Source organism: Nestor notabilis, unplaced genomic scaffold, assembly GCF_000696875.1.
Source record: "Nestor notabilis isolate BGI_N333 unplaced genomic scaffold, ASM69687v1 scaffold1757, whole genome shotgun sequence".
Lineage (NCBI taxonomy): Eukaryota > Metazoa > Chordata > Aves > Psittaciformes > Psittacidae > Nestor > Nestor notabilis.
The window spans coordinates 17349-42847 of NW_009936694.1; the positions used below are offsets into that span (position 1 = coordinate 17349).

Genomic DNA, 25499 nt, shown 5'->3' on the forward strand with positions numbered 1-25499 from the left:
GTTAGATTTTAATACATTGTTTTCAGCTTAACTTTACCAGTTTAAATCTTTAAATACATCTTAAATTTAATAATCTGGCAGGACTTTTTCTCCTCCAAAGCACTTGTAGTCTGCCCACGCCACTTCTCAGCTTTTGATTTGTATACTCCTAAATCAATTAAAATGCTGGCTAGTATTGACCCAAGAACGAGTCCCTATAAAACTCCCACTTCATACCTTTCCCACTGTGACAACCACTGGTTTCTGCAAGTACAACAACAGTCTCATTGAACCTGCTCGAGGAAGGGAGCAAATTCACTAATTCACCAAACTGCACTTGGCAGCTGTAGGAGAGAACAGCCTCCACCAGGTGTTTTCCAGTAAGGCTTTTGTCCTCACCTCCTTGTGTTAAGCAACAAAGAGATGCAATGGGACTGTTGAAATGGTCATAGCTGCAGTGAAAAGGGACATGGAAAGCTCCTGCTCGAGGCTCTGTCTGCCCGTCCTAAATTGGTTTCATTTTGTGCCTCTGACTAGACTGTGAACTAGTTTGAGTTCTCGCTCTGGTTTCTGTTCCTTCAGTGAAATGTAGCTCTGAAGCAATAGCAGTTATGCTGCCAGAAATTTTCATTTCTAGTAGGACTGATAACAAATGCAGCTTTCTGAAGGAAGTTTTAGGTGGTTTTGTTTGGCTTGGGGGCTTTTTCTACACTACAACTGGCTCTAACACACACTGGAGGAGGAATTCTGAAGAGTCACACTCTCAAGTTGCTGCTGCTTCAATCATTTCTTCTCATTACTTTTAAGACATGTCAGATAATACAGGTAAGTAGTCCAAGGTCAGGAATCACCAAGGAAGGGAAGAATATTGTAGGAAGCACTCCTTTTACCGAATACCAGGTCTAGGGGTCTTTCTTCTTATCATTCCTTTCTATATTTCAGCTAAATCTTTGTCCCAGAGCTGAGTGCGTTCAGATTGCCAGACAGAGCCAACATTCAAAAGCTAGACATGTACTCTTCCTGTGAGGAACAGGACTTGCTTTAAGGGATTATGGGGTAACTGAACTACATCCTCACACCCATCATTTTTTTTTCCCTTTGATCTTGGAGGACTGGTAGTGGACCTGTCTCCAAAACATGTCTCTTCAACTGTTTATGTTCAGGATGAGCAGTCCATGTACTGACCAGGGGACTCTCTTGTTTTACGTTTTTATTTATCATTTTCATCGCATTTTAAATGCATAGGATCCCAGCCTCCTAGCTGAAGGAAAAGATGACAGCGGGAGTGGGAAAAGCAAATGGGAGAGAAGGACTTGCCTTGTCTGTAGTTTACGCTTGAGGAGTTTTTCCCTTTTGAAAGTGAAAATTCGTTCAATCATTTGCTCATCAGAATCGCTTCTCCACTAAATGTTGGTTTCTGTGTTGTGGGTGGTTTAGGTTCTATGTCATCTCAGACCATTCAGAAACCACTTTCGAAGGTTTATCATTCACAGCACTAATGTTTCTGTGCAGCCCCTTCCGCTATCCTTGATCCTCGCCTTGTTTCAAAGGGCAGCCTTTTGTATTCGGTCCTTCTCAGGTTGTGTGTTGCAAAGAAAACAACTGAGCTAAGGCTGTTGTTAAAGGTTTCCAATCTTCTTTCAAAGACTGACTTATCTTTTGTTCCTGATGCAATTCTATTCTTGTATTGTAATAGATATGTGACAAACGTCATCCCCCTTAGTGTAACAGTGGCTGCCATCTATATCCCGCATTAGCTTATAGATTGTTCTCCAGTTGTTTATCTTGGGTGTCATACTGGAATAGGAAATGTTTCTCTTGAAATTTCTCCTTGGGTTGATGAAGTCAGAACTGTTCTGATGGTTGTTCCAGAGTCAGGAAAAGGCTGTCATGAGATGTGTCCAAGCGTAACTACATATATCACGTATGGAACATATTTTTATTCTGGTGGGCACATTTTAAAACCTGAAACTACGTTTTTTTATCAGCATCATAAAGTGATACTCATATTGAAGGATTCTGTTTAACAAGGGTCAGCCATGGTTACATTTCGGCTGCCCAGAGCACAGGATGTGCGCAGACAGGGTGTTTCTAAAAGGCAAGTAGGTTATGTCTCTGTTATGGTGAGGTATACAAATGGAGCTATACAAATGGCCAAAATTACTGTCCTCAAATGTAACTCTGTTTAGCTGGATACATCAAAAAGCCTGATGCATAGGTCATTCTTACTTAACCGATAACAAACAATGTTAGCATGAAGTCTTTCTGCAACAGAACAGCACCTGATGGTAAAATTATAATAAGGGAAAGCTTACAGTGTTGTAGCTCAACTGGCAAAGCTGCTCTCATTTTATACCTTTAACCTACAACCAACAGGCAGAAAAGTAGTCTGCAATGCATGTGTCTCACGTGTGGCACAGGTCCTCACCCTCTTCCTGTCCCTGATCGTGTGACTTGTGCCTTTTCTGTCTCATTAAGGGTATCGCAACATCCAGCCTAGGCTTGGCATTCTGGTATGGCTTGGAAAGATCCCAACCTGCAAGCAGTGGCTCTGGAGAAAGAGGAACTTGGAAGTGGGAGTGGTAAACTTGAGTAATAATTTAGCTCTCAGAAGTGCTGTCACTGCTAGCCAGAGCTGAACCCTTTGGTTTCAGGAGACAGGAACATGCATCATCAGAGAAGAGATCACCCCCTACAGTGCAGAAACCACCAGTGTGGGTCTCCTGCCAGCGGGTGTTGTTGCTCATCTGATTAGAGCACTGCCCTTACAAATGGGATTCTGGGCTCAACTCCCAGTGCTGGCTGAGCCTCATCTGTCTTAGGGGAAGTTAGCAGGTTCTGCACAGCCCTTTGTTAAACCTCCAGGAGTAGTACTCCAACCTATGTTTTCAACATAATCTTCACAGAGACCTTTCTCCTTTTTACACCTTTTAAGCTCTTTATCTTAAATGCTTGCTGATCTATACTCAGCACTTCCATGACTTGAGGATCATCAAGGTGATCTCCAAATAATGAACTTGTCCCCACTTTTTATCTGGGAGATGTGTGTTGTATTTGCTTCTGCTTTGCAAATAGGGAAAATGAGGAAGAAAGCAATTATGTGATTCACTCTGATTGCAGAGTCAGTCAGTTGGTGTAGCCCTAGTGTTACTGCTGATCCGGTAGATTTGTCAGCAGGTTAAAATTAGATGATTCGCTGATCCGGTGAGACTGCTGTCTGTGTAATACAGCCACCATGTCTTGGGGTATCTTGCCTGGGTTTCAAGTAGGTCTGAATATCCTTGCTCATAAATTATTAGCTGCTTCTAGATTTCATAATATTCATTTCTTCTACCAGTTCAAACTGAAAACACTAGGATGCTTGCACTGATGTGGTGGAGAAACACTCTCTGAACCCCTGTGGATTAATGCTTTTCATCTAGAAGAAACCACAGCTGCCACAGCTGTTGCATGGAAATGTTGAGGATGGTTACAAAATGCTGCTTTGTTAATGTGGGTTTGTAAAGCATTGCTCATCTGGCAAGTGCCTGTTGGAAGAAGGTTGCACATTGACCTTTTGAGATCTCATTACTGCTTTACATGATAGACACATAGATAGATAGATAGATAGATAGATAAATAGATAGATGAATAAATGTCATTTAGGAAGCAGTTGCAATGAGTGGCAAACCTCCTACTAGGCCTCTCCTCCCAAATTTCTGTGTCTCTTTCCTAGAAGTTCTCAGCATTTCTGATAACCAGGTTATGGGGCGGATAGTTTGTGATGTGGGTGGGTCTCCCTTTTCCCCTCATTCTGTAGTATAAATATGCCTGTTACAGGGTAAGTGGAGGCATCAGGCAAGAGATCTACCCTATTATGGCAGCTGCTTTGTATATTTAGAGAAAGTCTTGCCCTGATAAGCTTATTCTTTGTGTGTTGATGTGTACTGTTAATTTAGAAATCTCACAGCATGCTTGTAGCATAATGTGAGCCTAACAAAACATCATGTGATTCTTCTTAGATTTGAATTGGGAGGCGGATAATAACTTGTGTAGGAAGAGGTAGGTGAGAAAATTGTCTTATTCTATGTAATCTTTACAAAAACAACTAAATGAGCCATTCAGTAAGATGCTGATGTGCATGTGGAGGTGGCATTTCTGCTTACGTGTACAGAGGAGCCCAGCGTAAGGCAGCTTCTTGCGGAGATCACTGCTTTTTCATCTCACACCCATCAGATCTGAACCAAACATCACTCCTTAAATAGGCGATTAAAAATAAATAGAGAGCATTGTGAAATTAATGTGCGAAGTATGTGCTACAGAGGCGTATTAAACAATGAACATTTAACCTCAACTCTCTTGTGAGTTAACCTAAGCAGCAGAACATGTGCAAATCATTACTTTTATCTGTCTTTGCTGTCTGGATGCTGTAGTCAACTGCTGGCATCCTCTGTGAGACTGGTGTTTTGGTTCTGAATCTGGAAAGATGCAGGAAGACCAACGTCTTTCACTTCTCAAATGACATGAGTTACACAAGACTCGTGATCTTCCAAAGGTCAGAGCACAAGATTTCTCTCAAGAGAAGCTGCTCTGTTCTGCTCTTGTGAAGCAGCTGTTGGCTCAGATTTCAGTTTATTCAGACACAATATGTGCTCTAAACAGATTCTCAGGCTATATTAATTAATGTCTCAACTAATTATCATTCCTTCTCCCCCCCCCCCCATAATTTTTCGTCTCCTGTTGTCTTCTTTGTGAAATGAAACCCTTTCTGATCAACCACAAGTGTCTGATACAACCTCTGGATAAGGTCAGTTGTCAGGTTAGTGCTATGACAAGCCTTTTCCAGAACTTCTTGGTCCTTGAAGGAGGATTTTTTTCTTAGCTCAGGAAACTAAATTGATCAGACACATTTTGCTGACAGAGCTTGCAAAGCAGTGGGAGCTGAAGGTTTTAACCTGAGAAGTGTGAGGTGGTTTCTGATAGCCACGTCCAGCTATTAACTTCTGAATCCCTGCATTACAGCCATGGGAAGGTCACAGGTAACATAACCCGTTTTACTTGTGCAGCCATACACAGTTTCCACTGCATTTGGTTTTGTTTTAGCAGAAATTGCCTGAGCCAAAGGCAGCTTTTCTGTGTTTTTTTTAACTTGCTCTTTCAAACAAGTCGGTGTTTGCCACTGCACCATTGCTAGCGCAGCCAAGGCACTGCAGCAGCCTCTTGCTGCAGGTCTGAAGGGTTTTTCCTCTCAAGCTCCTGCTTGTGCAGTGTAAAAAATACATTTGCAAGGCACAGCGAAAGACTCAAAGCATTATCTGTATGATTTATGCTCCTTGTTCTTGATATTCTATTATGGTTTCCTCTTTCCAGACAATTATCTTCCTTCCTTCAGGAGGAGCATTTGATAGTGCCTTGCTTAAGGTGCTCTTACAGTATGTGAAGGGGCTATAGGAGATGCTCCAGAGCACCCTGTAAAAGACACAGGCTTCACCAAGAAATTCTTTTTTGCAGTTCAGTGTCCTCAGCTTGTTGTGATGACACCCAGCTTGCAGCTGGTCATTGCAAAGCACAGTTTGCTGAACCAGTATTAAAGAGTTTGGATCCCTCCACCATGCTGGGCTGAACTTCCCATCCAAAATGGATACCTTTAATTGATTTAATGTTTAACTGATTTAATGCTCCACTTCATCATGGTGTGAGTGTCTAAGGAGGGGGCTGATAAGCTTCTACATGAAAGTTTGCTTCTGAGGTCCTGCTGTCCTGCATCTTGCAAGTCCAGAGTGGGGAACCAAGCTGTGTGCCGAGGTGGCCACAGACAGGGGAATGGAAGAGAATAGAGGCCAGAAAAGCAGCTGAGAAGGTGGGTTAGTATTTAGAACATTTTAGCTTTGAAAGAGTAGGGATTTGGAGGGAAGTAGGAGGGTGCCCCCCTTTTCATTTGAGCAGCACTTCCAAGCAGGACCTCTTCCCTCCAGCACAAGCAGTAATGCTGAAACCAGGTACTGTACAAAAACCGCAGCCTTCGGAGCCCGCTGGTGTTTATTGCTGTACACTGAACCCAGAGCTCCTCCTGGAGGTCCGCAGAGTCCAAGCCGTGCTGCTCATAGAGCTCATCACTGCTGCTTGGCACTAACAGCAGAGCACCAACTACCCCACGTATGTATAGGGTGTATACAACAGGTAGGCATAGGGTAATTATAGTAATCTTACATACAACTGTACATAGGCAGTCCCAACTGACTTCAGTTAGTTCAATGGCTACACCAAACTACCTTTGGCAAGCTGAGCCCAACCCAAAAGTAAAGATAATACATCTGGATATATTTACATACTAAATGTATCTGAAGAGCTACATTCCTCCTTTATTTTTTTGAGGAACGGGTGCTAAACTTTTTGGGGGGGGGGAGTGCAGGGAATGTCCACATAAATCCTACTGGAACCCACAAAACATTCCTCATCTGGTCAGACAGTACACCTTTCCCATTAGAAGTATCAAGACTCATTACCTACATGGGAAAAGACAGCTAGCTCAGACAATTAGCCTCCCACCTCTTCTACTAAATTTATCTCACTCACAAACCACAGGTCCTCAGTTTAAACACACATTGCTATCCAATGCATGCCTAGCTGGGGGGCAGGGGGAAGTCAGCTAAGCAGACCTAAAAGCAGAACATGAAAACACTAGCCATTATCCTTCTATCTATGATTATGCTAGCAGGAAACTACACTATAACTACACTTGCTATCTCACAAGAGCCCATATACCTTTTATTCTCCTCCTGACCCCTTGCAATAATATGATACATCTCAACGCTAGCCGAAACAAACCGCTCCCCATTCGACCTTACAGAAGGAGAATCTGAACTAGTCTCCGGCTTCAATGTAGAATATGCTGCAGGTCATTTCGCCTTATTCTTCTTAGCCGGATATGCAAATATTATGCTAATGAACACATTAACCACCCTCTTATTCATAAACCCAAGCGCACTCAACCCTACACCAGAACTTTTTCCCATTATCCTTGCCACAAAAACACTACTCCTTTCTTCAAGCTTCCTCTGAGTACGGGCCTCCTATCCACGATTCCGATACGACCAACTCATACACCTCCTATGAAAAAACTTCCTACCCCTAACACTAGCACTCCACCTCTGACACACCAGCATACCTATCTCTTACGCGGGCCTACCTCCATACCTGAGGAAATGTGCCCGAACGTCAAGGGTCACTATGATAAAGTGAACATAGAGGTACACTAACCCTCTCATTTCCTATATGCTTAGAAAAGCATACATCTCAACGCTAGCCGAAACAAACCGCTCCCCATTCGACCTTACAGAAGGAGAATCTGAACTAGTCTCCGGCTTCAATGTAGAATATGCTGCAGGTCCTTTCGCCTTATTCTTCTTAGCCGGATATGCAAATATTATGCTAATGAACACATTAACCACCCTCTTATTCATAAACCCAAGCGCACTCAACCCTACACCAGAACTTTTTCCCATTATCCTTGCCACAAAAACACTACTCCTTTCTTCAAGCTTCCTCTGAGTACGGGCCTCCTATCCACGATTCCGATACGACCAACTCATACACCTTCTATGAAAAAACTTCCTACCCCTAACACTAGCACTCCACCTCTGACACACCAGCATACCTATCTCTTACGCGGGCCTACCTCCCTACCTGAGGAAATGTGCCCGAACGTCAAGGGTCACTATGATAAAGTGAACATAGCGGTACACTAACCCTCTCATTTCCTGTATACTTAGAAAAGCAGGAATTGAACCTACACAAAAGGATTGTACCGTGCAGGAGAGGGGAGCAGGGCAGCACAGGGGCCATGGTGCCATCCGAGTTGTACAGGGGTGTTTAGAAATTTCTAGGCACATACTAACATTTCATAACTGCATCTGTTGCACTGCAGATATTGATCCCAAGAGTTCAGTGATGGCCAGGTAATTACATGTTGATAACAAAACAATAAACCACTTAAACAGTGACCAGTCACACGAACCGAGCAGGTTTTCTGTGCAGTGCGCATCTGACTGAACGGTGCTACAGTGGTGGGTCTTGTAATGGTCTCTGCAACAGGGACAAACGTGAGAAAACACGACAGCTATGAGATTAGACACCTGGTATTTGCCGTTTCTTAAGATGTTCAGGCTGGTCTCTGCTGCTCAGTCATTTTTGAGACTAAAGCTTGCTCCTTATGTTTCTAAAAAAGTGGCATAATAATTTAGGTTCTACATCATGAAAAACTGAGATTTTCTCAGCAGAAACACTCCCCATCCCTGCCCACCCCCCAGAGCTGTACACACAGCCGCATGTGCACATACTGTAACAGTTCCTTGAGGTTTTGTGATGAAGGCTTTAAGCTCTACAAAACAGTAACGATGAAGTGCCCAAGCCATTGACCCCTTTCCACATCAGATAATGAATGATGGTCTTAAGTCACTGCTCCAACACTGTATACATGTGCATATCATAGAATCATAGAACAGTTAGGGTTGGAAAAGACCTTAAGATCATCTAGTATATACACATGTGTGCATGTACATCAAGTATGAAATGCTATACACACACATATTTATTTTAGAATTCTAATGAGCTGCATGAAAAACTGCATTATTTTAATTCAGCCTTGCCTATAGTAATTTTTCATGTTTAAAAGACCTGTCCATTCTTCCTTTCCGCTAGGGCCTGGAAAGTGAAATACGTACATTTATGAAACAATGAAGAGATCATGGGTTGGGGGGTGGTGAAGTGAAGTAGGTATTTTGGACATGTTAAAATAAAAGAACCGCTTGATAAACAACTGCTAATTGTCAAGGAATGCAGTCCAAACACCACAGCATATGCTGGTTTGGGATTTTTTTACTGTTTGGCTGTTTTTTTAAACCAACTCAGCTTCGAAGAATTCCTGAATTCTAACCTGATGCTGAAAGATTAATACATTAAAACAGTATTTCATAATATCCTCATATCCTCTAAAGAGCACTGTATCCTGATGACAGTGTAAGGAGAGTACTTACAGTCTTGCCTGATAGGAAAATAAATTTAATACAATCATATAACACATACATGACACCAAAATACTTATTTACAGCATATATATATTATTTTTACTTTTTATTGATACATTTCCCCCCTTTTAAAGATATTGAGATTAAAAATGTCCAAGCCTGTTCAGAGAAGAAAACTTTCTCAAGATAGATGAGAAACAAGAAAGGAAGTCAGCTACAGTGCACCATCTGCTGCCAGCCCCCTTGTAAAATATGTTCCAGTTAACAGAGAGTACATTTACAGCAACACGTTGACGCTGTTCATTCTCATCTGCTTACATACTAAACAAATACCATCTTGGCACGAAGAGAAACATACGTTCAAAGAAGGAAGAGCCATTTGTCATAGTGTCATCTGAATTTATGAAGGAGAGAGCCACCACCTCAGCTGAATTAAGAGCCCCTCTGCTTTTGAAGAAAACCCATCACCTATCGCCTCCCAGACAACACTGTCAACAACTCTGGTTCTGGAGGTCCATACTGTATTTTGGTGTGTGCACATGACTACAGTATCTCTGAGTATAGTTTCACCAACCGCTTATATCCTAGCCTATGAACTGGAATGTGACCCTCTCCTCCAGAACCACCAGCCACCACACACAAGCTTTTATGGGAGCTCATCTGAATGACCAGTTTATTTTCTTCACCCTTTGCAAATCTTGTTCCTAAAGTGTCTGATCTGAAATCAATAAGCTGAAGACACTTGAACCTTCCTAGGGTCAACACTTGGCCAAAACATCACTGAAAGTCGGCAGCCAGATGCTAGCTTGCAAAGGAGAAGACCTTCCCTAGATTTCTACGCTCTTGTAGGGTGTTCACATGCGAAGTTCCTACATAAAACAGCAGGTCCACGTTTTCCAAAGCAGACTGAAAATCACTTTAGTTTCAAACTGGAAGCTTAGAAACCTATTTTGGCTATGTTGTAGAGCACTTTAAATATACCAAATGCTACGTGAAGTGCCAAGTATTGGAAAACTACTAATTCAACCCAGAAAAGATGCTAGAAGCCAGCCTTTCCAAGCTAAGCACAGGACCATGTTGGTATGGCCTCACATTTAGAAATATCAGATGTGTCCACAGGCACAAGGCCAGCCTCACACAGTGGTGCAATCAGTGTATATTAATACCTTCTGTCCCCAGTTCAGAGACTTGCATAGATTACATACCTTGAAAACGGGATTCCAGCCAAAAGGATTAGCAAATGGATTCTAAGTAACTCCAAATATTTGTCATTTTATTAAACATGCCTGCTCTCAGCTGGCATCTCATTCTGAATACCAGCAAGCATTAAAACTGAGAAACATTTTGTTAGTGTTCGATTTCCTACTGAGAGTTCAAAATGTATTTTTAAATTTAAGCAGATTGGGTTTTTTGTGGCTTTGTTTGTTAAAAAAAAAAATAAATAATTAAACCTGCATATTTCCAGGTTTTCTCCACTCTCAGCAGAAAGGAACAATTTTTCTGGTACCTCCAAACCTTGGGACAGAATTAACATACTTGGTTTTTTTCTGAGTAGGAAATGCATCCAAAGTAAAGTGGCAAAGCTTGATTGTCCTTTCATACGGATGCAAACCAAAAGCAATTCCACTACAGAGAATAAAAAAGTCCTGAAAAACTGAATCTCTCCACAGGGTTTGTAAATGTGGGGTTTCATCCATGAAGTCAAGTGGAAAAGTTCTGAGCACATCAGCATGCCATGTCCAGAAACACACATTAGCTTATGCTTAACCTAAAATCTAAGAAGCTGAAGCCTATTGCAGCTGAACACCGAGAACATTATAGCCTAAAGCCCACAGGAGAAGGGGTCAGCCTTCCACTGCAACATCTACAGAAACCAAATCTCCCACTATATCCGAAGTGGCTCAGTCATCAGCAAATTTAAATTAATATGAAAACAAGAAACCTAGATTGATGTCACCCTGCTTACCACATCCCTTGGAACTCCACAGTGTTTTACTATTTCCGTGTGATTGACAGCAGACTACTAGCATAGAGCTTAAGTTTCATTTAATAAAATTTGTTAGTACAAAGCAGCCTATTTAATTCTTGTTTTGTACTAGAACAGTGATTTCTCTATTTTCTCTATGTAGTAGTTTAGCACTCAGAGTGGCATTTGTTCCTCAAGCTATAAAGCTGTCAGTTGGACAGTAACACGCCAACTTTACAATTAATCCAGAATCAGCTTTTAACCAGGGTTAAAAAGGCATTTTGAATGCAATATGCTGGTATTATTTCCGTTCAGAAATTGAATAAGAGAAAAGAACTAAATGCTCAGAAATTAAGATTATTTTAAAACTGTATAATTAAAAATGTGTTACTAATTGCCTTGAAGATAGGTATTATCATACAAAGGAAAGACTCAGCCTAGAAAGACACAGTAGAGGAGAACAAAGGAAGGTCAAATCTCTTCCAGATTTTTGACAGGGTCAGCAGAAGTCAGTTTTGTTTGGCAAAGATCTGTAAGAACTTGGACATTTCATTTTCCCCAATCACTGTAAAACTGTTCTTTAACTGAGTAGGAAATAGTTCAAAATACAATCCAACCCGACCTATAGAAGTACATAGAATATTGTGGCCAAAGTTAAACCAAAAATACCTATCCCACTTCAAAAACCTACATAAGAGTCTCCTCTTAATATCTAGGTCACCATAAATTGCTCCAGGCAGTCTGTTTAAATCTCCATGTCCAAATGAATGGCTATTAGCTCTTGGGCTCAAAGGAACTTGCAAGTCAGGACATATATAAAGCTGTTCTGCTAATATTCAAATAGTCTGAAACAAATAACCCTCGAGGATAGGGCCTTAATGACTTTAACTTTCGCATTTCAGCAACAAATCCAGCTGTGTGTGTGAGGTACACAGGTTTCACAAACCAGACAGATATAGTACGACATCACCTAATAAAAAATGATACTAATAACAAAACAAATCTCTGGCCAAGGCTGAAAAAAAGTTTGATGCTTGGAGGTTTTGGCAACTATTGCATTTTTAATTTGTTTATTTTAAACTAGTTTTGTAATACGGCAGTAACACTATTCTTAGCAAGATTGGCCATAAAGTATAGCCTGCATGAAATGAAACCACACTAAATCAGTAGTTATAAAACAGCTTTACAGCTCTGTACATCTTCACTATAATGTTCACTGTTATAAAAAGACCATGGTCTTATGAAGCCCAGGCAGCAAGCTGCTTCATTTCATCTTCATCCTCTGCTCTCTTCCTGGTTGATGCTGCAAAGAGAGAGTAACAATAACCATCAACTAAATGTAACAGTCAGAATAATTTTACTTGTTAGCAAGGACTTACATAGTGCTTCTCAGTCTGAAGATCTCAGATTAATTTATTGAGTAGCAAGCTAAACCTAGGTAATACAGTAATGAAACTGGTGAGGGATGCAACTACTTTGCTCCCATTGTTAATCTCAAACATAACCCTGAGGTTAACAATATAGGTCTGAGGTAACTCCTACTGAAAGGCTCCCACAGAAAATACATTTAACCTCTAAGAGTTGTCACATAAAGGGTCCCCAAGAATGCTGCCAGTTCTCTCACTTGAGCAGGCAAGAGTGACCGATCCCTGCCTGGCTGCACATCCTGCTGCCTCTCCAAATAGCACTGAAGAGCCCTGCATGTGCAGGTCCAGTCTCACCCTGCTCTAATGAGAGGTGCTGTTTGTTAAAAGGAAGAAAGAAAATCCTGAACTGTCTTTGTTCAGGTGACATCAGTTGACCAGTCCCTACTCTAAAAGCGCCCCTGACTCACAATGCAACTGGGGAAGATCACTGTGACTTGCTCCATCTCAGTTTCTTCATCTATGAAATTAGGAGGGTAACATGTACCTCCAATGAGAAACATTAACAATTCTTATTTTACTATTGCTGTGTAACAGTAAGCATGGAGTTTCAGAAAAGATAAACTGGTTTTTCAAGGCCTTAAATTATAGAACTGTAACCAGCTAATTTTGCCTGAAGCAGCCATACAGACAGATGAAGCAGCAAATTATGATAGTGAGAAGAATATGGAGATGGCCTGGGTTTAATAAAATTGTCAACTGGGGCAGCTGGATCTGGAAAAGGATGTATGAACAAGTCATAAATGCCCAGACTGCAATTTGCACTGGGTTCTCCACAATCCTTTTTTTCTTTTTACAAGCTGTTCTGCAACTGACTTCAGCAGATGAGGCCACAATCCCAGTTTGAACATTTAAAACTGCCTCTCAGGATTTAAGTGCTGTCTGCCAAAACACACGTAAGAGTCTCTGAGCTGAGCTGGTCTAAGTAACCTGTTCTGCAGCAGAATGCACCATAAACAACCTGTGTAATGTATGTGCTGTCCTCACCATTAAACATTTACACTGTTTTACTAACATCAGTACACAGCAAGTCTTTCAGCTGGTAAAGGACAATAGGGAGATGGTTTAAGGTGTAGTAAAAGTCAGCTGTCTCTGGCTTAATTCAAAATGAACAGGGCAGAACTACAGAAAAATAAGGCTACCGCTTAATACCAGGAATAAGCCTGTTCTGTAGAAAGCAAACTAAGGAATGACAGTATTTCTTTTAATGTGTACTTCCTGCTGCTTCCTTCATTTCTAATTAAAATACCAGTGGTAAATATCAAACCACTACCCTACAAAGCTGGATCTTTGTGACGCAAACATTTTGAATCTAGGTCAGACTCCAATTTAAAAAGACTAAGGTTGTAATTGCCAAAAGAAAAGAAAAAAAACAAGTACTGCCATCATCCAATCTCACTCCATTTCAGGAGATGCATCAGTACATGCCCAAGGTCAAGTTCCCCGAGTTTGTCTCCCCAGATCTACAGAGAATTTGTGCTAAATTCTTTCATACAGGAAAGCAAAACACCATTCTGTTTTTTCTGATAAACAGATACAAAAAAGAAAAGGCATCTATAATACTTTAAAAGTTAAACCACAGTTAAGTATATATTTGAAATGCTCTCTTCCTCTCCTTCTCACATCATGGCTTAATCATGAGAAATGTAAAATGGCAAGCAGGCAGTTTACCAGGGCGAGAAGGCAGTGATGTGGACGGAACACTTGGCAACCTGACATCTCTCATTCCCTTGTTCAATTCTTCTTGCTCCAGTTCTTCTAATTCTGCCATCAACTCATCCTAAATTCAAGGAAAACATTATTTTCAGTTTCATTGTCTTGACAGTGATCTCAGGCAAGGGCACATTTAACCACCATAAAACAAAACTCTACTGAAACAAAAGAACCCAGTTTACACCTGAAAATAAATATGAAAAAACAGCGTATCACAAGTATGATTCTTACTAAATGTGGGTGATAACCACAAACCTTATTGAAAGTTGTAAGAATAATAATGGAAGTTAGAAACAGGACAAGGAATAAAATTAGAAAGAAAACTGATGGCAGTGTAATATTTATCAAAAAGGCAAACAGGAAAAAAAAGTCCCAATACCATCCTCAGGTTTGCTTCCAACCTGGAGCCTGTAGTCTTTAACAGATTCTAATTTTAATGTGCAATTTCTTCTGTTTTAAAGGCAAACAGTTTCCACTGTTTATATGGTAGGCTGACATTGAATATTATGCTTCAACCCTATCACACAAGTCCAGATTACATATGATTTCAAAGGAGCGCTAGAATCAGAGCTGTCCTTCTGGGCCCTGTTATTCACTCCTGAAGCATGCAACATGCTTGGACTTTTAGCTGCAAAAGCTGATTTGGACAGATGAGCTAAACCATTTGTATATTAAAAAGAAACAAAAAAGGCTATACACTTTTTTTAAAAAGCCTATTTGTTGGCTGGACTTTCTCAAAGAAAGGAAGCTAAATATTACGTATTTGTAGAGAAATGGACCTTTGCCACTTTGATAAAATAGCTTAAAAAGAAAGAATGGGAAAAAATGGCTGTAGCAACGCCAGATGTAATAGGTATTGAAATGGGCTTTGCCTACCCATTTATACCTAACTTATCACCAATGTGGAAGTTAAAATGATAACCACATAGTCACTACAGGCCTTCTCAGACTTGCTTTCTCATGGTTTTATATCTTAAGGCCAAAGAAAGGCTAGTTTGCTTACCTGACCTAGTTCACAGTGCAAATGCTAGGATACCATCTATAAATTTCAGCATTGGGTCTATAGCTGATGATGTTCAATTGACAGCTGATCTCTCAAAGAAATGTGCAAGTTTGGGGCCCCAGGTCTAACTTACGCATTTAGCTGAAGTGCAAATGTGTCTGCACTTTAAGTGCCTCAGGCAGTGCTGTAAATACAAGCTTCTTTAAAAAGTTAGTGTCCAAGTTGTTGTACAGTCAATGGAAACAGGTATTTCTGAAGACCTCTGGATGGTCATCTAACACCCTCCAATACCAAACTAGTCCTTACCAACCTCTGCTGAACACATAAACAATTCAGAGGTAGTATCAGCCACAACAGGCTCTCTTTAAAAAAAGAAAAGAAAACCATGATCATGACTCCTCCAACTTTAACATAATAATGTAGTGGCAAGAATCTCTAAGTGGGAGACAAGTTATTCTCGTCCTCAAGCATACATTTAACTTAGATTTCCCACAACTCAGGAACTGCTTTAGAACTAGGCTGTGGAGTATTGCAATAGCTATAACAAATCTCCTCTCTCCTCTTGAACCTAGGCCAAAAAGAGAGCAGGGGGAAGATACCATGTGAACTCTCAGGTTCCAGACTTTGTCCACTGGAATATGTGTATTTCACATCAGAAGCAAGCCTCCAGGAAAGGATCACCTCTCCCAGTCAGCATCCTACTTAGGCAGGACAGAGCTTTTTTGCACTTTTCAAGACATACACTGTGTCAATCCAAGGAGAAATAACCCTTAAGTTTCTGTGTCTGTCTGGAGCAATAGAAATTACATGCTTCCATGATCTCCTTACACCCATGGCACACATATGAAGAGGAAATCCACGTGTGTGGTCAAAATGTCCTCCAAAAAAACAAAATTAAATGTCATCCTCCAACACAAATCACCTCATAACCCAGCAATTAATCCACTGAGTCCAGTGCTCTCAAGCTGAAGTGTCCTCCAGACCAAATTTCCCAGTTACTGGACAAATCCTACAAGCATGAGACCCCAATACAAAAGCATGTGCTGATAAAATGATGCCCCATGTGACAGTGGCTTAGTCTCCCAGAACAGGAAATGTGTCCATCAGCTTAGACTAGTATCTCTTAGAACTTCCAGGTCAATCTACAACACGCTTACTAAGTCTAGACTCCTAAAATTTAAGCAATGAGGAAACGTAAATTATACTGTATAGCTGTTCAGGATGGCAATGTTTTTCAGCTGTTTGAAACCCAGTTTGCACAGGTCAAATCCCATTCCTTGTGCCAGTAATGATTAAATGTTTCTTGAAAAGTCTATTTACATTCAAAGTGGAAAAATAGAAAAGCAGATAATGGGAATAAAATACAAAGAATCATTACTGTTCTCAACAAATTATAACTGTTGAACAAAACCTCCCTTCCCCCCCGGTCAACCTAATGGATCTACTTCTGCAGAAAATCTGGAAAACAGGGAAAGCACCTGCATCTTCCAGCACCAAAAATGACCTTAAAAACCTGGTCCAAATATTCAGGATTGTGGACAGCTGCCTGTTCATGGCATACGAATATGCACTTAGTCAAACGGATGTCTATTTGGAGCACAAAAAATTACATGTTTCAGTGTCCACTTGTAGAAGTACAAATTACATGTTTTAGTGACCTCCTCCTCCCATGGTACAAATGAGAGTAACTACAGGAGTGCAGTTAAACTTGTCTTTCTTAAAATTTATATACAAATAGAAGTATTTTAATATTTTTCATATTTTTATTGTATAGTTATGTTATGTATATTTATAAATAGATATGCATATATATTTTTATACACACACACACACATATATATATATGAGAAGTAGGAAAACATCCTAGATGGGGTAAGCTAGAACCAAGGAATTTCACTCCAACACCTTTTGAGAAACAAACCACCAGAACAAGCCACCAGAAAACAACAACAAAATAACTATGGAGTCATTTAACAGCTAAAACTCGCAGGCCTGAAGTACTAACCTCATCAAACTCATCACCGAAAGTGGCTCGGTTTGAGATAGCATCTGAAATTTCCTGGGCAACATCTTGCTGTTCAGTGATATCTTGCATCAAATCATCAATTTTGTTCAAGTCCCTGGCAAGATAACACAGAAACATTTTTAAAAGATACTTCATTCAAATCCTACAAAAGAGACTTAGAAAAACATCAACAGACTCTATTTTCTTTTTATGTCATGGCTGCATATAAACAGCAGACTTCACAGGGAATAATTTCCTTCACCTACACCTTAATGTTTCCTGGCAAGCTTCCGTGTGTTCCAGCCAGTCAAATTTCTTCCACTTTGGGATTGTAAAAAAAGTCTAACTGCAGCAGTTTGTGTCTCTCTCCCTCTCTGTGCTTCTCATACCTCTGCCAGCCAAGAGTCACATCCTCTGGGCAAATGCCATCTCTTTCCCAAAGTCAGCATCTTTACAGATGGATCTTTTAAGATGTTAAACTGGGGGGAACTTAACAAGGACTATACTCAATTTTACACCTTCCCCTTATTGTTAACTTCATTACTGTTTCAGTTCCTGTTTACTTCTCCCAGAACAACCTTTCTCATTTAACTGTTTATTCAGGCAGGAAAACAGCTCATGAAACAACATAGAACATATAAAAATACTACACAGACAAAAAAAAAAATCCCTCTCCTTTATTCAGGTCTAATTAGTACTTTGAATCACACAGTCCAGCTTACAGACTTTGAGGAAAAATGTCCACTTAGTTTCTTCAACTAAGTTTTCTTCCCAAAAAACCAAGGGCAGAGGCCAGTCTCCACTGCCAAGGCAGGCTTAAAAAAAACCAATCAGGTACCACATGGATCTGTCTAGTTAAGCGAGCTTCCTTCGAGACTAGCTGTTAAGAAAAGACATTTTTCTGCCAAATGTAACAACACAGCGTCAATAGCATTCCTGACATTAAATGCCTGAACCAAAAATTAAGTCAAAACAGTCTGACTTGATAAAATACTCTTCAGTGATGAAATAGCTTGAAAGTGGTTAGTAAGCTCAACTTGAAAGCTATTAGCACTTACATATTTTCATGTACTTTTTTCATAGCTTGTGCAGCATAGCCCATATTCTTGAGCACTTCTGTGTTGGTGTGGGAATTCTCCAGTGCCTCTCTCTGGAACTCAATGGTTGAAAGTGTCCCATCAATTTGAGTCAACTGTTTCTCATATCTCTTTTTTCTCTTCAGTGCTTGTAAGGCAGCTGGAATGGGAAGAGGCAAAGTGCACTGTGTATTTTTATAGCAAAATGCAAGGGCAAGAAGTTCAGCACCAAGCCAACCTGCAGAATTTATAATTCTTACCCTCATACCTTACTAGTATGGAGACAAACTTTGACCACAACAGATCAGCAGCCTGTTTATCACCAACATGCTGTTGCGTGAACATGCTGGGAAGCCTCTTTTAGATTAACTCCTTTGAACACCACAAGGAAGAGCATCTTCTTCCTCCACTGTGGGAGATCGTGAACTCCATCCTGTGCACACAGGCAAAGCAGGGAAGATGGGGAGGAAAAAGAAAAACATCAGAGAGAAGTCAGAAAAGAGGAAACAGGGTAAAGAAAGAAAAGAAGAGGTTGCAAAAAATAAGTAAAAACTAAAGAAGACAGTGTAAGAAGATCTGTCATGATAACCACACGTCCATCAGTGCTGCTTTCTAAACTTTGTCTCAGCAGCAGAAACTGTCAGATGCAATGGAAAGCCTAAATGGCCTAACCAAGCAGGTCATTAGATCAGATGAAGACTCATATTCCTCTGGCTTTCATCTGCGTCTATTTCTTTATAATCACTTACGAGCACGATCTTTAAACCTCAGAACTTGAAAACATACAGAATTTTGTAGACACAGCCACAGTCAAGTCCATCTACTCCCCATTAACTTTGTAAATCGTCAAGATTAGTCTTTTATATTTGCTATATTATGAGCAGCGTACTTTGCCCAGAGTAAATCATTAACTGAATGAATGCATGTGACAAGCAGAAGGAGAAAAGAACTTTCGCTTGGCCTCTGGGTGTGGAACACACACAATCTTGCCACAAGCATTTCCTGACCACTGTCCTTTCCAACCTACACATGTGCCAGGCAAGAAGACAAACAAACAAAACCAAGACACTGAGGTAACCCATAGGTTTTTCAATGCTATTAACAGCCATGTCCTTTCCCTTTTCTCTTACATTCTATTTTTAAATCAGGTTCAGAGCCAGCAAGCAACAGCAGCACTGCAGCCCCCCAAACTCAACCAACAGCAGTAATTACTGTTGCTTTCCTATTCGACTAATTACCCTTGTACAATAATACTGAACCTTGACACTGGGATACACAACTTTGCACTAAAAAAAATAATCTAGTGCTTTGTTGACAAATGCCTGAATCAACATGGTCAAGATTGCTCATTGTGAGCTGTATGAGAATAAGCATTCACACAGGCTAAGAGCAACCTGGTTTAATGGAAGGTGTCCCTTCCTATGGCAGGGGGGCTGGAACGAGATGATCTTTAAGATGATCTTCCAACCCAAACCATTCGATGATTCTAGCACCTACAGTAAAATGTTTCAGGACAGCAAACCACAAGCACAACAGATTAATCACAGTATTCAAATTCAGGATCTTCCCAGGTTTTGGAGGATGGTCCAAAGATCATGCATACTCTGAAAGCATGAACACCAGGTGATGTCATGTAAACTGCAAATGTGAGAATTGTAAGATTCTCATTAGCAATTCCAAAATACATCAGTTGGATTTAATCCCAAATATCTTTTTACATACTTACCATTTCCCTACTTATTTATGCTTATTATGTATTAGGACACCAATCACTTCCTTCATTAGCTTCAGTTGAATCAAAATTTGATCCTGTATTCTTAGGTTAGGAAACCAGAGGGTCCAGGTAAATTCAATAGTCTAAAACTGTGCATAACACTGGCTGTGCCAGGGAGAGCTTCAAAGTGCTGTGGACTGAGGAACACTAACTAGCCGGTGCAGAAAGGCTTCCAGTGGTGCAAGTAGCTACTACAGGGCAGTATTTCCAGTCGTTGTTTTTCAGAAATGGAATTCTGTAATGGTGCTGTTATTACTGACTGCTCAGGGAGAAAATGGATTTCCTCAGTTACATACAAAGAAGGTGTTTTCAAAATCCTGAAGGTTCCTGTATTAATACTTAATTAAACCACACCCAAACATAAGAAGCCATGGAAGAAGCTAAACTGTGTGACTTCACCTATTCATAAACAGGTTTTCCTAATTACTGTAGTGCAGCATATCATCTTTATTAATTCTCTTTAGTTTTATCAGTGACTTACAGAACAAAGCACTTGACAGGAAATCAATTCATATTCCTTCCTTACAAAGGCATAATAAATTCCCACACCACACTATATGATTTTTCTCATTAAATGACTGCCCTTCATTGTGCAGTTTTGCTATAACAGCTTCTATAGCTAGGAGAATCTCCTTCTTATTTGAAATCTATTTTTCTGGTTTACAGATTATTATGAATTTTAAGTGCTTTTCTACTGCACATACAAGCATTTAAAATTTGTGTGTAACTCTTACAAGAAGGTTGAAATGCTTCACATAAATGCTACTGCAGTATAACAACCAAACTGAAAAAGAACTTATATATCAAAATATAAAGAAATGGAGCAGAGAACATAAACTTACTCCAATGAAGGTCTAAGAATGGCACTGAGAAAGGGTGTAGCCCATTCCAAAGATTTCAAAGGGAGACAGCCCAGGGAGGAAGAGTCTAAACAGAGGCAGGATCTGAAGAAGCAAGTCTATCTAATACCAGAAAGAGGTGGAGGTCTTCTCCTGGGGGGGAAAAAAAGCATCTCATACTGTGCTCCAAAGAAGCTGATTCAATTCCTGCATTTCAAAATTAAATGGTCAGCACTTGGCTGGGCTTTAGCACATTTCCAGCAAGCAGGATACAGCTCACAGACTAGGAAACACTGCTTTTAATCTGAGGTTTTATTTCCAACATAAAGGGTGGAACACCAGCAGACTAATATTTCGGTTTAAGTATGCATATTAAAGAACTACTGTTATTAACATACAGAAGGACTCTTTTCCAATATCATTACTATGCTTCATTAAGGAAGCAGAAATAGCCAGCTGGGCAACGGTAATCCTGAACACATTTAATATCCAGATTTCTAAAGGATAGAACAAAATTAGTGACAGAGAAAGATTTGTGGCACCCTCCTCACATGGTTTCATGACAGATCAGAATGAAAAGAGACAGTACAGTGATATCAACACCTTTAGCCCACCACCAACACTCATTAGTATAGGAATTACAGACGATTTTATCTTTTGAAGTACAAATAAAAGCATTGTCTTTTAACCATTAAAATTCTCAGGGGGAACTGGTGAAGAAGAAGAGTGTTTCTTCAGGTAATATAACACCACTGTGAAAATACTGGATCTCGTTCTCAGATACAGTTCACAGATCTCAACTTCATTCCTACAAGGATTACAACTTTTGATCTCCCTTACACCACGGACAACCAAAAGTGCTGATGAGGCCATAAAAAATCATACCACCCTCAGTAAGCTCATTAGCAGCATTCATAATCCTTAAAACCTTGAGCCACATACAGTTACAACTGGGGGGCTAATTCAAGAACAATAATGCATTTGACTTGTTATAACCACTCCAGTTCATGGCAAGACACTTGAAATGTGATCATGAAGATCAGAGAACAACAGCTGTAATTCCCAGAACAAAGACACACTAAGGGCTTCCTCACATATCTCTGCCAGAAACCCTCAGCCCCAACCTGTCATGCACCCTGCCATAGGCATGACGGGCCTGTCTGTGTTAACATGCAACTACTATATTGTTGTTTGCTTTCAACAGCCTTCTGGTTACAGCTAACTCACTGAAAAGGAATGCTACATGGCTACATAAGCCCTGTCCAAATGTACCACACAACATATTTAGCCGCATCTACTTGTAAAAGCCTACCTGTTACTCCAACTTTCTATATTGGTTTTGTCCCCAGTGGCACTATGTGGCTCTTCATGGTTAAGATTTAATCCTACTTTGGATGGCTGCTTTCAACTTTATTCTTCTCATTTAGCCATTTTTTTTTTTAGGTTCTGTGAAAGATTCCAGGCTGAAACACCACCCAGTCACGTGTACGTTTTCTTGGGCACAGGTGCACTTCAGGAAACGCATTTCCTTTTAAAGAGTTCTCAAATACTCAGCATTACTTTCTGTCCTTTAAATTTTCCTGTATGATCTTCAAAATAATGAAGATGAAAAGCCAGTTTGCAGGTGGAGTTGGCAACTGTGCACTGGCTGAAACTGAGATACCCAAAAAAATACAGCAAGAGATATATCCAAAAGAACAATGACTTTGTATCTGGAATGGGAAGAGATTAAAAGGCAGTGGTAACTGTGAAAAGAAACATTGCTTATCATGACATAACTTCTGCGGAGGAAATTCCAACACACATACATGTTTTGAAAACCATCAAGTGGTCTGCCTACAGTAAGATATTAATGGAGAATGCTGGAGATGTATCACAGCAGGAACTGCAGAGCTACTCACTTCATAAAAGACAAGCCAAAAATATTTAAATGATGTTTCACATCTATTTGCATAGCTAGCATGTTACAGCTTTTACATCAAGTTAAGCCTACTGATGTCATGTGAACCCTTTCAAGAATCATATGAACTCATGAAAAATTGCGGGTGCTTGAATCTGCTCTCTCCTGTGACAGTATAACTGACTCAGACTCACACGCCTAAAAATCAAACAAGATCACGCTAATTTGGTGCATTTTCTATACCTAGATGCATCTGGCTCCGGCCTTGGACAGTTCCATTTTGGTTTCCATAGGCTTCTCCATAGATGCGATTAAGAAAAATCAACATTAAAAATTACCTGCAAAGTCCCTTTGAAAGATTCATTTTAACACAGCAACATAGATTAAAACTTTCATTCTCTCATTTCTGTGTATGTTTACATAATGCTACAATAGATGCTGGTTAGCACAGATTTCCTTTGAACTATGTAGTACAGTATAGCAGCTAACACACTGTCACATGTAAATCAACAGCAATTAACTGTAAAGCAACTGACATCAAATGAAGAGGTATTTTTAGGGATTTAAATTCATTCACTAGCCTGCTAAATTCAAACACTTCAGCACATCAAGATTAATTTCTCTTGTTTCTCCTCTGACTGTATTTACACTATCCTATTTTGGCTTTAGAACCATTTTCAGCATGAAAAGAATCCCACTCAGCACTTCTGGCCCTATTCATGTCTCTTTACTGTCCTTAGCTATCCAGTCCTGAGAAAACAACAAGATAAAAGGGAGTTATTTTTAACCATGATCAGCTCAACAATCCAGTTTGCAGCATGACTCCACAAACAATCGCATAGGTAAAGAACTAGGGGAATTGCACACTGAGCACAGCAGCAGACACAAAGATCCGGGAGAAAAGCTTCATATGACAAATGGTGCACGCCTGAAGCACAAGGCTAATAAACACCTGAAACCAGCATCAACCAGCCAAGTTAAAGGAGAAGCACATCTGCCTTCTCCCAACAAGTACTCATTCCTGCCTGTGCACTACCCTTTCCTTCACAGGTATTTGAGCACTTCTGCAGCTGCCGAGTCAAACAGGTAAACGGAACTTAACCTACCTAGGGTAAAAAAATAACCCAGCCACAAAACCCCACAACACTATACATCTGAAACACATCCTTCAGGGAGCTCTGCCAAGGAAATGCTCTGTAGGGAGCATTTCTTCTTCCTACAACTATGACAGCTTAAAGTCCAGGCTTAGAATGGCATTCGACAGCAGCGTGTCTGGATCTAAACAGGAATTGTTACAGTCACAGGAGCTGCCCTGTTTTCTTGCATCCACCCTGCTGCCCAGGCATGTGCATGATGAACCAAGTCCTGGGAGCTATCTTGTCACTTTGTCCCACAGCAAATTAATTCTCAGCTGGATCACCTTCCTGAACTCCCTCACTGCATCTACACACAGGTGCCAGTACCTGCACAAAGGGACAAGAGACACTCCAATAGAAGCCAGGGGAGTAGAAAGTGTGGGACTGGGACAGCCCTGACAGCTACTGTGCTGCAGAGCAGCAGGCTCAGTTATGCTGCTGAACTGGCTTTACTCCCTCTGTCTGACCGTGCCTTCAGATCTGTCCCATCTTGACTCATGCTTTTAGATCCTTTCTAACTAAAAGTTAGTTTAGTTAATCTGCCTTTTGCTAATAATTATGAAATGCTAAATTATTAGAAGTATTTGGTTAGCCCACTAAAGGGCTAACCAAAACACGTTTAACACACAACTCTACACAAGTTCTAAGTTACACCACATCCATTTGTTAAAGTATTGAGCAATGGAAAAAGCAGATGAAAGAGCTACTCTTGTTATACCACGAATTGTTAATTCAAAATGTTTTCCTCCTGTTTTGATGTAAAGAAAAATAAAGCTCAGAGTAGACAAAAAGGACTCCAGGTGACTTTAGGAAGTAATTAACTTATTTCTGAAATGCCTGTATACCCCCAAGACACTGGCTACCATTATTTCCTTCCCAGAGATACCAACATCAGTATAAGCAAGATCCAGACCTTATTATCCCTTAGTATCCTCTCCTCTACAGCTAACAGCAGCCCAGACCAGTAGTCACAAATACTCTGAGCTATCATTCATTTTTTAGTGGTATCACATACTTCCTATGTGATTTGAGGCAAACCACTGACTTTGTTCCTCAGTTGCCAACAGTTGCTAACTCTCACAGTGAATATAACCTGTTTTCATCCATGAATGTACTGAAGATCCTCACATGCTTCAGCTCGTTTACTATATGCACAACCAATGTTCAAGACCCAAGCTGTGATCCCCTTCCCACACTGAACAGAAGTACTTCACACAGCATGTATCCAGTTGATGCTTGCATCGACTGTGTTGCTAAGCACAAACGAAAGTATGACACAGGGAACCACAGACACTAAATTAGTGAGGAACAAAGCACCCTCTTATCATCCCACCACAGTGAATCCACAACGCCTTAAACACCAAGAGATGCCCAAGAAAGCAATCGTTCCGTCCCAGCGTACACGATCATGGCAATGGTTGCTCTGAGCCCACCACCGAACCACCAAACACGCTGCATTCCGGCAGAGCACAACCAGCAACGGCCCCCGCGACACCTCGTAACAGAACCCAGGACCTAGAGGCGTTCGGACCTTGGAATTTAAAGCCTCGCAAGCCACCCGGCGGCGGGCGGAGGGCAGCGGGCCCGGCCACCAGGAGGTCGGGACTCACCTCGCTTGTTCTTGGTGCCGTGCTGCCGGGCCAGCGCCAGCTCCCGCTCGATCCTCGTCTCCAGGTACA

The 25499-nt window shown here is 40.7% G+C and overlaps 1 protein-coding gene across 1 annotated transcript; it reads right to left on the reverse strand.

The window, feature by feature from the left end:
- Positions 1 to 12188: 12188 nt before the first annotated feature.
- CHMP4C (charged multivesicular body protein 4C) lies at positions 12189 to 25494 on the reverse strand (the record flags this gene model as incomplete). The annotated part of the gene is made up of 5 exons (XM_010018448.1): positions 12189 to 12253; positions 14046 to 14154; positions 17096 to 17210; positions 18154 to 18331; positions 25431 to 25494. Coding segments are annotated over 5 exons (531 nt in total), but the record flags the coding sequence as incomplete, so codon positions are not given.
- Positions 25495 to 25499: the final 5 nt, after the last annotated feature.